The sequence below is a fragment of the Aulonocara stuartgranti genome (genome assembly GCF_965226115.1).
Source record: "Aulonocara stuartgranti genome assembly, chromosome: 4".
Taxonomy (NCBI): Eukaryota; Metazoa; Chordata; class Actinopteri; order Cichliformes; family Cichlidae; genus Aulonocara; species Aulonocara stuartgranti.
Genome location: NC_138942.1, coordinates 10,268,002 through 10,281,399, shown reverse-complemented (window position 1 = coordinate 10,281,399; position 13,398 = coordinate 10,268,002). Strand labels below are relative to the sequence as shown.

Genomic DNA, 13,398 nt, shown 5'->3' with positions numbered 1-13,398 from the left:
GGTCATTATCATTGTTCATTTTAGCGAAAGATGTGAATTGCGGACTATTTTGCTGAGAAGTTCCAGTTAACCTCTGTTGCTGTGTATGCGAGTTTTCACTATTACTCCGCCATATTGTGTGAAGATTTTTCTGTTACTATCTGTATAAGTTAACTACTGAAAGACATGCAGCACTTAAAGTATTATTTCATTGCTGTGGAAAGTTAGTGACTGTGTCAGCTAACATGTGCAAGTTAAAAAGATGTTTTTGTCTAATGCTACAGTTCATGTTATCTAAAGCATTCTCATCAGCTAATGCAGCGAACGATAGTGACTTCGTTTGGACACAGTTGTCCTGAGACTGAGTGCATATCCATAAGAATATTGTTTTGGTTGTATTGCATGTGAAACTCATTACAGACGAGTGAGAGCTGCGAGTCTGTGCCGTTCTTTCACCTCTCCTCACTATTTCCCCTGTTTAAGGGCACAACAATAACAGGAGGTCAAACACGAGACAGAGGAATGAAGACAGAGAAAATACAGAGGAATTGCAATTAAGTGATATTTTTAATCAGTTAATGGTTTTTTTTCTATAAATCTTAAAACTGCTACAATGATTTAATTTATGTTGAAAGAAATTAAATAGAAAAGAGGGACCTGGTAGATAAAACAGTGTTAATGAGTGTTAAGACTTCCCATATGGAAAAGATATATATAAATCTTATAAAGTTTGTATCTGTCTTGTGTGAAACTTGTATGAAAAGCATATAAGTGTGAAAACAGATATAAGATCCCTTGAAAAATTATATAATGAAACTTGTAAGTTTTGGATACTTACTAAAACAATGTATGAAAGTAATGCGAAAGTGGCCACTTTCATGAGTAATCACATATAAGTTTTTACTATTTCTTTTCCGTATGGGTTGACCTCGTCCTCACTGGCTCAGGCACAAAGACAGTTAAATGCTAGAGGCATTTCTCATCTCTTTTGAGGTTAGAAATTTTGCACCACAGTTGACTGAGGAATTCACTTAAAAACTCAAGGATAGAAACTATATGAAGAGATTCGTGGGTCATAGTGTATTCCATATTAGCTACAGTTTAAAACTGGACAGTTAAACCTGCACTTTAAATGTATTTTTATTGTTTGTATTTGTCCTCACCACGAATCTTTCTTTTGTTCTTAGACAATAATCCTTCTGAAAACTGAGTTTCGTTTCTATCTGAAATATCACAAGTATTGTTTCTAACCCTTTCAAGTGCACCAATAATTGCAATGTAAAATGCAGAGATACTGGGTTGCCAGTGTGGAAATGTGGCAGGACACACCCAATTTAAAATGTTGGTTAAATGCAAATTACAGAGAAAATTATCTGGCAAATATAGGCTTAATTACTATTAGTTGGGTCTGCACAACTTCAAGCTTTAAAAAAAAAAGCAATCTTAAAGATTTGACAGTAAAAACACGAACTTTAATACCTTAGGTCTACTCCTTTTTGTCCCTTTACTCGCTGTGATATGTGAAACTGATCCACAGTCTAAAAATATGTAAAATAACACATTGCCTTTTCTGTTTCTAATTCATAACTGATAAATGGATGGATACTTTTATAGCAATTTTCTGCACAATTTTAGAATTCAAAGCACTTTCTTACTACTAGCCTAATTTACCATTTATACAAGTGCTTTTTTATGCCTCAGCACTTTTACCCTAACATCCACACACACTGATGGATTGACAACACTTTAATCTTCAGTATCTTGCCCAAAGATACTTTGACATCAGGGTTGTAGTCGAACAGGAGGATCAGCTAGCGGATCCGTTGTACCTTCTTAGTCCAACACAATACAATTTTTTGTTTTGCTAGTTAATGTTTTTAATGTGAAGCTGTAGCAGTTGGTAATATTTGGTGTGCAAATTAATAACTTAATACAATAAATTAATAAAGCATTTGTCTCTTGGCAAAGTCACTAGATTTGTAATATTCCAAATATAAATATGCTGCACCATTTTTCATCAGTCAGCAACAGACTTAATTACGATTGTGATACCACATTAAGTGATTTATGGGGGCTTCCAGACATTTATTTGAATGAAAATGTTCAGTATTGCCAAGATTGAAAGTGGCTTCATGCAGCATTTATATGCCATTATGTGTGGTGTTCCTGCAGTTCTGTTGGAGCCGCTGAAGTCCTTGATTAATGTTAAACAGGAAAGGCAAGAAAGGAAACGCAGTACACACTTTTGCTTTTGCTGGATTTCTTATTGATGCATTTCAATATCTGCTGTGTAGTAACTAAGAAATGAATGCAAATGTGCTCTGAAGAGTGCTATTTAGGTTTGGGTTGAAGCATCAAGACAAATACATGTAGAAAGAATTGATGGTGAACCAGTGAACCAAATACTCGCTTTGAATGCAATAACCCCTACCTAATTCAGCAGTGACTTAATTTTTACTATATACATGTTTCATTTTATTTACTATATTGCTCATTATTCATTTTTTATAGCTATGACAACTGTGGCCAGCTTAACACATACGCTTGAGGGAGAAAATAGACAAGTACTCAACTCAGTCACTTGCGTCCTTTGTTGTAATGTGTGAATAAGGTGCATTATATAGAATCAACAGAGCCCAACACTGACATTTCTGTAAGGCTTCATTGCAAAGATTACCGATTTTTACAACATGAGAAAAGACAAAAGTAAAAAAGTCTGCTTGCTTTCAAATTTTCATAATATTCATCCTGACATTTTGTGAGTTAACTCAAACTTCTAAAAGGAGAAAATCGTCAAAATTCTGTCTGTGTTAGGCTAATGTCTTGCACACAGAAAGTAAGAGTTTGTGCAGTCTTCTTTTTTGTAGTGTCATGCTGACCTACAGCCTAATAATAAGTTGGGGGGGAAAAAATTAGAAAAAAGTAGGAAAAAATACTGCCTCTGATAGGTAATTTCTGGAAAATGTCCAGGTGTTTAACTGATCGAGCTGCCAAAAATCTATCATTTGGATATCAAATCTTTTCTTTTAAGTTTTCACCAGAGTACTTATGAGTAATGCAGACCAACAGTGTCTGTAATGTATACCTGACAAAGACCTACATATTATACTCAAAATTACATAAAATACAATTTGTGCTTTCCGGTTATATTAAGTTATATCAGCCACACATGCAAATATGGTGACATTATCCATTTTACATTATTTCTTTCATCAGTCATATGGCGTTGATCTGACGACATGCAGCAGCTCATATGTTCATGTCTTCTTGTTTAACCACAATAATTGATGCCTTTCAGTCTTGTCATTCTGACAGACACTTTATCAAAAGTTACACTTCAGCTACCTCATAAATCCACTTAGAAAAAGCATGGAAAGAGCTCATGGATGTGTTATGTAATCAAAATAATGAGCATTTTAATAAAAAGGTTGCTTTACATAATGCAGCCAAACAAGTGCAAAGTTTTGTCTGTGGTCAACTTAAACTGATTGGATCCTGAAGTGTTGCCCATTTTTTTCTCTGGCAAGGAAATCTATCATGTTCAAACTGTCATATTAATTGGTTCTGCTTAACTGAGCTGGATCTGCAATATAGCCAGGATGTAAATTTTAGCCTTTGACTTTGACGTATTCAGGTGTGACTTTCAATTAGAGCTGCTGTTTTGTGCATTTCGTTGAGCTATTAGACATTTGGTAAGGTTTCAACGGTGTAAGCGAATTAAGTTGGGCTAGGCAGGCGCTAATGAAAAGCCCTCTGTTCCACACAGAAGAAAATGCAGAGCTTTACATTTTTAACATAAATACCATAAAGTATTAAATGCAAAAAAAAAACCCCAACAACTTTGAGGTCACACTCTGTCCACTGGCTCATTAACATTGATATTATCATATCACATTGACCTGCATGCGGTTGTTATGTTGTGTTCTCGCTTGTGCTCCAACTTTGTAAATAAATGAATGTGAAAGTGGCGCAGCAGTGCTGGGACAAGCACATAACATAGACTTGTTTCTGTAGTGGCAACATCAATAATGGAATATTGAGGGCAATTGTGATCAAATTGAATGAGTGTTGTCTGAAGTGCTCTCATCAGTTCATTCAAAGACAGATAAACAAACAAGTAAAGAACAATAAAAGGAGACAATCGTCTTTCAGAGGAGTGGCAAACTGCTGTTTTTTTATTAGACCACAGATGAGCCATTATGTAAGGATATTATTTTGGGTTATGTACTGTGTGTTTATTTCGAGATTTATGATTAGAAATCAGTTCCTTTTTATAGCCAGCAATGTTAAGACAAGACAGTGAAGTTGAAAAAAAAAAAAAGGCAATATCCTTGAAGTTTGATTTGAGATAAGATTGCTTCCGTTCTCTCTCCCAGACATTAATACAGTTAAAAATAGACTTATTTTCTGGCTCATATACACTGTTATGTACTAATGTTGCAGGTCGGTACAGCATTCCAAACATCCTCATAGTCTGCTTCATTGCCACACTTTATTTCATGATGTTTTATGTCCAAAGGGCATCTGAGCACAGCTTCAGATCTCAGCACTGCAGTCTGGTGATGTGGGCAGAGAAGTACCTGGCTTGCCCACTGTTGGAATGGGATGGTCTTTAGGGGATCTCAGGAAGGGGGTGGGGAATAGGGGTTTGATCAGGACCAGCTGTCACTTCTGTCCTCAACTATTTCTCAAAGTCTACAGTCCCGCAGAAGTACAAGTATAATAGGCTTATTTAGAGTGGGGAGGCTATAGCAGTTTTGCTCTCCTTGTCATGTTACAGACATGATTTGCTTGTCTTTTAATCTCTACTGAGGAAAGATTGACAATATTAACATTCAACAATTTAGCATAACTCTGACCGCTAGGCTCAAAATGTTGCATTTAATTAATGAATGTGGTGCATCTGTAAAGACAGCATGATAAATGTGGACAGATATACAGTCTATATTCCGTGATCATGGCATTGCAGGTGAAAGAAAGCAATGCACTTGAGAAGAAAGCCAACAGTTTGTATGACAAACAGCATTAAATCTGAAATGTGTTTAAGCTATTTAGAACTTGGTTCATAGTTCAATAGGAGTCCATGTTAAGGTGTACTTATTTACCATTATTATGCACATTAGTAGCTTAATGACTCTTTAGAAATAATTATAAGTCACTTATTAATGACTTATTCATCACAAAATATTCTCCAGCTACTAGACCATTAACTTAGAGTTATCCCTCAATTACCTCCTAATTACTACTTAGTAAGTATGAGAAAGCTGTTATATTTGAAATATGATTTTAATCTGCTTTGCTTATTTTGGCTCTTAAAAGGTGGTAATACCACACCAATAGTAATTTTCACATAATAGCAGTTAATAAATTTAGTGTACTATTAAATGATAAAGTGACTTTGAAACAGTGTTCCTCATTCTATCACCCAATGTACTGTTATGATTAAAGACAGGAACAAAAAATCTCACTGCAGTTTGGCATGGTTTCATCCTATTGTCTAAACAGCTTTGAAACAACCTAGCAACACTCTTCAGTCAGTATGGGCCTGGTTTCATCGCTGCTTCTTTGTGCATCAGCCAAACTGGGAACTCTCAGTGAAAAGAAAAATAAATAGATAAAAATAATATTCAACAATGCTCATGGTAGTCTTAAAGGTTTTTCAAATAGCTGGTAATAGCTAGTATTTTAGTTGATTAACAGACAAAAAACAGTTTAAGGGAGTAAAAGGGGATATTGTAGAATAAACAATAATAAACGATGTTGTTTATTTAGATTTATTTTTTTTATAAAAATGCATTTATCGTTGCTGATTACCAAGCACCTGACTGCATTTTGAAATACAGTTTGGTTTGGTTTCATCTTTCTCATGAAACTACTTCTAGATCTGTGTTTTTAATAACAACAGCCAGTAAATGTAAACAAGAAAAAAAAAGAAAAAATGAAATAAACTGGAAGTCAGTGAAAGAAAATAAGTGTTTAACGTAAAACGAGTCAGGAAAATTCTAAAAGTAAAAATTAACCATTTCCATATTGCCCAATGTAATAGTAAAAGCTCTGCATCTGAGACTCTACTGCACAAAAAAGTAGCATGCAGAGCTAATATTAAATACATTCAACCATATCTTCTCTTTTACTGGATTTCAATAAAAGGCTTTTATGCCTATTATGCATATAGATATCTTTCTGGTGTGAAAAGCCCCTTGGATTTGAAGATAGTGAAAGAAAGACATAATGTTTAAGTGATTCAGAAGGAATCATTAAAAGCAATAAATGGATTAAGTTTGTGTCTGTGTATGCACACGTGTCTTTAATTATTATAATGTAAAACTTAAAACATGAACAAAAAAGAATTCATTAAATATATGTATATAGGTGTGACACATGTGAAAACCCTAATGTCACTTTTTCAATGGTCTAAATGACAAATCACATAATATTCTCACTGTAATTGTAAGTGGCTCTATGTACATTGCATAACTAAATCCAGTTAATAGCTTAAAGGCAAGGCTGCTGAAAGGATACTTTCACTACACAACCATGTGGTTAGGTCAGATTCAGGTTGAGAAAAACAAAAAACAAGCCAAACTCTCTCCCATTACTTGAACATGATCTGATGGCTCAGAATGGCAGCCTTCTCTCTATTTATTTTCTTCCCAAAAGTTGCACCTTAACCGTGACAAAACAATGCCTCCCACTCCACAGCAGACCCACCAGGACCCCTTTGCTCTGGCCTGTGGGCTTGTTTTTTTTGTGTGCCAAACATGTACGCATCCACTTGTTGAGAGCCAAGCAAAGAATGACTCATTTGACCAACCTTTGTTTTCTCTCCACTTTGCAGTAAACCCATGTCTTTGTTCTTTGTGCCGCTGTAATCACAAACATGTCACTCATGGTAAAATAATTGGATTATTCATTGCAAAATGACCACAGTATATCTCTCACTGCAAATGTCTTGACTGTTTTTGATGAAAAACGCTTTTACACCCTCGACTGATATTTGTAATTCCAATTGTAAGTGTAATACATTTGCCTGTTCTTGCACTGGTTTGTTTTTTTGTTGGGGTGGGGGGGGGGCTGCCTGTACTAAGCACTGGTTAACTTATAAAGGTTTATCAAAGCCATTTTTAGTAAATCCGAGTACAACTTCTGCTTTCTCTATTATAGGACTAACAAGTATGTTCCTTCATAAATGGCAAAATGACAAGATTCTGACACCTCCCCGACAAAACGATTATTCTCTCTTACTGAGTCAATATTGGCAGACAGCAAAGAATTCCTGTAATTTACACCTCAATATCATTATGTTAGTTTTTAGGCGTTATTGAAAAAAAGAAAAATCACACAAATCTGCCCACAACATTGGCCCCCTCTCCAAAGTACACTCTCCAAGGAGTCAGCTTATTATGAGTGGACTCCTTTAGAATAATTGATTGTATTTGACACGACGTGGAGGAAGCACGGCAGATTGATACTCTGCTGCTGAAATGTGATCAATCCAAATGAGAGACTGTGGGAGCGTTGATTCGTCTGCCAGAGTTTATTAGAAACAGCAAAGCTTCTCTGGAGAAACGGCATTTCTCCATAAACAGCTTGGACCTATTAGTATCTGGGAATGTAAATGAGCATCATGCCTCACCTCATCATACCTCAAAATATTCCCCGCACAACAGTTTGACAAAACAGAATGAAACATCGAGTTAAATGCTCACGTATGTTGTAGTGGGTGTTTAGGAACTAAGACTTGTGATTATCTACTAAGATTTTGTCTTAACAAACACACACACACACACAACAAATTTGATTTGATGTACTTCACATTCTTACTAATGAATCAACTTTCTCAAATGGCATCCTCCAGATCTGAAAATTATGAGGAGTGGGTGTAAAATGGAATTCCCTTCCTACGAGTACGTAACCTTGGTGCAACTGGAAAGTGAACTTGTTTTAAAGGTTGATTTTGTCTTTTCATAATTTATTTCACTGTGGATGACTTCTTTCTTCCACTCAAAGTATCTGATTGCAAAATGTATTGTTAATATTTGATGGAAATATTTTTTATGCCATAAATTGTCAAAGGATCATATCTTGACAATGATTTTTTGAGTAATTTTATATTATTTCCTTAGATACTTGTAATGCAACACAGTTAGAATTCATCAAATGGTATGAGAGACCTTTCCTCTATCTTCAAACTTCTGTTTGCTATGTAAATAAAGTGTTAGGCACGTGTTGAAATGCAAGAAATAAATGTTATGTGGTATGTTCTCGGTGTGAGGCAGTAAACAACAGATGGTGAGCAGCGCCACTTTAGCGCTATGGATTTTATTTAGCTACCCACCTGAATGACCTGCATTGAGCTGAGCAGCTGATGTGGAGAGAAAAAAAAGTAAGAATTAACTGTTTGCTCGTGTTTACTTCAGTTCCACTAGACTGCAAGGCCAGAGGAGTCATTTTCAATGCACAGTACAATTAGCTTGCTTATCAGTGTTTTGATTTCCTTCCCGCCTCAACATCCAACTGACATTTTAGACGTACATGGTCCATGACTGATTCTCAATCAAAAGCACAATAACAAGCTACTGGGCTTATGTGCTTTCGCTCGCTTTTTTAATTAAATGTATGATGACAAGCAATGAGCGTGATTACAATAATAGCCTGCTATGTTTGTGTTTTCAAAAAAAGTAACCTTGAACACTGTATAACTGTCCTTTCAATTGGATATGCTCCAAAGATTGCCAGGGAGACGCTGCAGCTAATGTCCATACAGTAGGACGTCGGTTGTTTCAAGGTGATTCGCTGTGGTGTGTATCTGAACTTTTTTTTTCTGCATGGCGATGTTGCTCTATTAGACCACCTACTGGACTTTGGAGTTTAATGGCAGACAGACCTGAAGTCCTTGAAAGGTTAAAACAATCTTTAGCCATTTATTACTGGAAGGGGGAAGTGTGGAAAGTGATTGAATATAATGAAAACTAATACTCTTTCTGGTCACTATGCTATCTGTAGATATGTTTAATATCCCATTACAGGCCCAGAAGTAACCACAGTTCTATACTGTCAAGAGACAAACATAATCCAGAGGGAAATTACCCATCAGGAAGGCAATACTGTTACTGAGATGCAATTACCAGGCCACTTGTGAGACTTTCAGCCGAGTATCCGTGGGTACATGTGTGTGGTCGATATGTGCATAACAGCTCTTATGTCTAGCAGAGTAAATTGGATTCTTTGCTGGAGAACAGTTAATTTAGAATATGTCCAAGATGCAAATGATTGATGTGACTATATCGTTACAACTGTAGGTTTGTGGTGCAGGGCAGCCAAATGGAAAAAGAATATTGCAGGGAGAAGGAAATAGCTTTTATCCCAGAATTATGGGGAAATTTCTCCACTAAATCAGTGAGTCTCCAGAAGAAATAATTTCGATTTTGGTCGGTTGTTCGGACATTCATTTCCAAGCAAACATTGGTGAATTTGGAAGGAAGCAGCTTTCTACGTGCTTGGATTCTGCTTCTTTTTTACAGTGTATTACACATCTCCTGTGCTTGTATTCGTTAGTAGTTAAATAATCTGCATGTCTCACAGAGGATTTAATGTACCAATTTAGCACTGAATCACATAGCTTACAAACAAAGAAAACAGTACGGATTGGAATGAACATCAGTGTAAACATTTGATAAGGGTTTGCTTGAGGCGATTGCTATGCTTTATTACTGATACAAAAATAAAAGCTGCAAAAACAAGAGTTGCCTCTGTGCATTTGATATACTTGCCTCTGCAGTGGCCTATCCTACAACTCAGAGATGAAACTCATAATATTGGTGGCAATGGCACATGGCTTCCTGCGACTCCCTGGATTAATTCATCAAGTCTGGGACATTTCAACTGTACTGCAAATTATCTCCTTGAATCTGATAATTAATCACTGCTGCTTTAAATGATTGGCCCCTAACCTTAAATGCAGCAGAAAGAGCAAAAGAAAAGAGCTGCCTGCACCCATTCCAATCTTCTCCTGCCGGGGAAGTGCATGTGCATTAGAAATAAAACTGCCTGCACAGAGTGTGAGCCTAGCATGCATAATAAATGTATGACAAAACAATACCCCAGGCACCCCAGTATTAATGATATGCAGTGAACTCATTATTAAAGTTCCAAAACAGCTCCTGGAGTAACACAGATGGAGTCAATTAAGCAATGAGCATACTTGCTTTCCTGCTGTTTCATCTTCCTTCTTTTATCTCTTGCATATTACTCTATGGATGTAATTAGCTGTATGTTTCTCCTCACAACATAATGTCCAGTGATAATAACGGTTATTTTCTCTTGTAATTTCGAATAATGCACTGCTTAGTAAATGTACCAGATTTGCTTGCACCTTGTCCTTGGGTATGTTATTTGCACTGGAAGAGGTGTTGAGGGTAATACCATGCTAAGCTGTTTTTTTTCCCCCTCTGCTGTTTCTGTTCCCAGAGACCTGATGCCTTCAACGCTGGAGGGGCAGATCACCATGGAAAAGACACCAAGCTACTTTGTGACTAACCATGCCCCCAAGCGCATCCACTCCATGGCAAGAGACATCAAGCTTATTATTGTCGTGCGTAATCCTGTCACTAGAGCCATTTCAGACTATACACAGACTTTGTCCAAGAAACCCGATATCCCCACCTTTGAGGTTCTGGCTTTTAAGAACCGGACGCTGGGTCTTATAGATGCCTCGTGGAGTGCGTTGCGTATAGGAATATATGCTCTTCACCTGGAGAGCTGGATGCAGTATTTCCCACTCTCCCAAATGCACTTTGTCAGTGGAGAGAGGCTCATTGTGGATCCTGCTGGTGAGATGGCCAAAGTGCAGGACTTCTTGGGACTGAAGCGGATTGTCACAGACAAACACTTTTACTTTAATAAAACGAAAGGATTTCCATGTCTAAAGAAGCCAGAGGACAGCAGCACTCCCAGATGCCTTGGCAAGTCTAAAGGGAGAACTCATCCTAAAATTGACCCAGATGTGATTCGGCGGCTGCACAAGTTCTACAAGCCCTTTAACATGATGTTCTACCAAATGACTGGTCAGAACTTTGAATGGGAGCTGGAGGAGGACAGTGAAACTCGTAGCTCTCAGGACTAGCATGGCACGGCTCAGCCACACCACCAGCCTTCTCACTAAAACTAATCTTGTCCGGCTTCATCTTCAGAGAGTGCTTGAGCACGCCAATCAATCATGGCTGTCTTTGCAGTGTCTGTACCCATTAGCAAGAGTTTACTGACATGCTTTTTCTTGATGATGGCAGATCATTATTGTATATACTAAACATAAAATATATTTATATTTGTGTAAATGAGATGATTTATTCCTTTTGGGTTTAAAGCATAGAACTGATATAAAAAAAATCATGTTGACTATGGCAATGCATGCGATGAGTTAAGTGTCCTTACCTCATGAGCCCTAAGGGTAAACTCTGCCTGTTTCTTCTCCCTTTACTTTCCTACAGTTTGTTGCCCTCACGCCCACTCACCAGCATTCAGTACAAAAAGATATTCTATTTCAATGGCTAATGCCATGAAGCGTTCTGTATTATTTCTTTTAAAAGAGTTCTGCTGCTTTATAAGAGAGAGAGAAAAGAGGACATGATAGACATATAACTATAATCCTTTGACATGTGCTCATCTTTTCAGTTGTCTATATCTGAGTGGAGACAATCCTTTTAAGTTTACCAAAGTGTTAATTTACTCTGTGTCACTGTTATGGTTGATCTGCACTCATTAATTGCATACATATGAGAGAAGATGTACTGTGGCCATCATTCAATAATTGGATTGTTTCACTGCACAGTTGAACATTAGCATACTGACGACCATGCGCACCAGTGTGGTGCACTATGAGTAGTTTTGGTATAGCATTACAAATGAATCTGTTTTCTCTTTGTGCATCAAACGAGTCTGCATCTAGGCAGAAGAAAAAATTGGTGCTGCCAAAGCATTCCCAAAAATAACAGTTGACTTTTGTGGTCCTGCTTGCCTTGTGACCCTCCTCTTGTCACAGTAATACATGTCAATGAGGGTGAAGAAAAACAGAGGACCGAGCAGAAGTTTGTTACCAAACATCTGCTGCTATGCAGTCTTCTGTCGTTAGAGATTAATGGCGTGTTAAATAAACTGCTGCTGCTGTTGGAACAATGTCAATGTCAAAGAGAATTTGCTGTCAAGGAAAAGCTACATACATGCCCAGGTAAATTACCAAGCCATTACTGTATGTGCTTAACTTGAATGGAATAACTCATGCCAGTCAAATGTGCTGTAACTAGACGTTTTACTAGCAAACACTTAATCACATGATCAGCAACGCTAACTGATTGAATGCTTGTACCAGATATTACAGGCTTTTGCTGTGAAATGTTAATTTACTCATACAATGAAATAACAACATGACCCATCATCTTTCCTTTATTATTTTCTGATTTTGCATAATCTGCTGTGCGTCTGTCTGTTGTCTCTGGACTTTTCATCAATTGAGACAATCAATACAGCCAATGAGTCAATAAATACAGTCTGCTACACATCACTGGTTGCTACAGCTATGATGCATTGCTCTGTTAATCTTCCCTGTTCTCTTGCCATGGATGATTGGATTGGTTCGCTCTCTGTAGACCTCTCTGTCACCCAGGGGAAGCCAGCACCAGCAGCTACTTACACAGAGCAATTGATTCAATCAAAGTAAGCACTATACTGCCCTTTGTAGCACCAAGCCTGAACACTTACCTCTGAGTCTCACTATCCCAGAGTCACAACTTCCACTTTGAGGCTTTTCTGTGCAGCCATCCCTTGGTGTTTTCTTGACAATGTCTCTGCACTTTTACCCCCCCCTTTCTATCTATTTCTCTCTCCTCACACATGTCATCCTCCAAAGCTGTGAAGTGTGTTGGCTGTTTCACAAAGGTGAGGCACTGAATAAAGATAAGTGAACTGCAAGCAAGACATGCTAATCACACAGTTAATAAAAGCCCTTATCATCATTTATTTATTCACATTTTTCATTTATTTATTCACATTTTTGCTAAGCTTAAGAACAAGCATTATCCAACTTCCAAGCCAGACAGTCCCTCCTACTCAGTGTACAGATACTCAAAGAAATCCGCAGAAAGCACCCTACAGGGTTATTAGGACAGATGACGACTCCATTTTACAGCTTTGAATATGCAGCCGTGTTGTCATTTGCATTTCCAGGATCGCACACTTAAGGGAATTCCTTTCCAAAGTGAAAACTTGGATCCAATTGCTCATTAACAGAAACACGTGCACCTTTTTTTTGTATCTCTTGCTTGTTTTAGGTACAGGAGGAGCACTGTGATACATCCGACAAGGCTTACCATGCATGAAAGACATGCTAAGCTGTCCTTCATGTGTTCCTCCCACTGGGGGTCA

General features: G+C 37.4%; 1 protein-coding gene across 1 annotated transcript in view; it reads left to right on the top strand.

Moving 5' to 3' along the window:
- Nucleotides 1-12,948, top strand: part of hs3st4 (heparan sulfate (glucosamine) 3-O-sulfotransferase 4) — an 89,412-nt gene extending 76,464 nt beyond the window's left edge. The window contains exon 2 of the mRNA XM_082530333.1: nucleotides 10,450-12,948. Within this exon, the coding sequence (XP_082386459.1) occupies nucleotides 10,450-11,104 (655 nt within the window). The 3' untranslated portion in view covers nucleotides 11,105-12,948. The remainder of the gene's footprint in view (nucleotides 1-10,449) is intronic.
- Nucleotides 12,949-13,398: the final 450 nt, after the last annotated feature.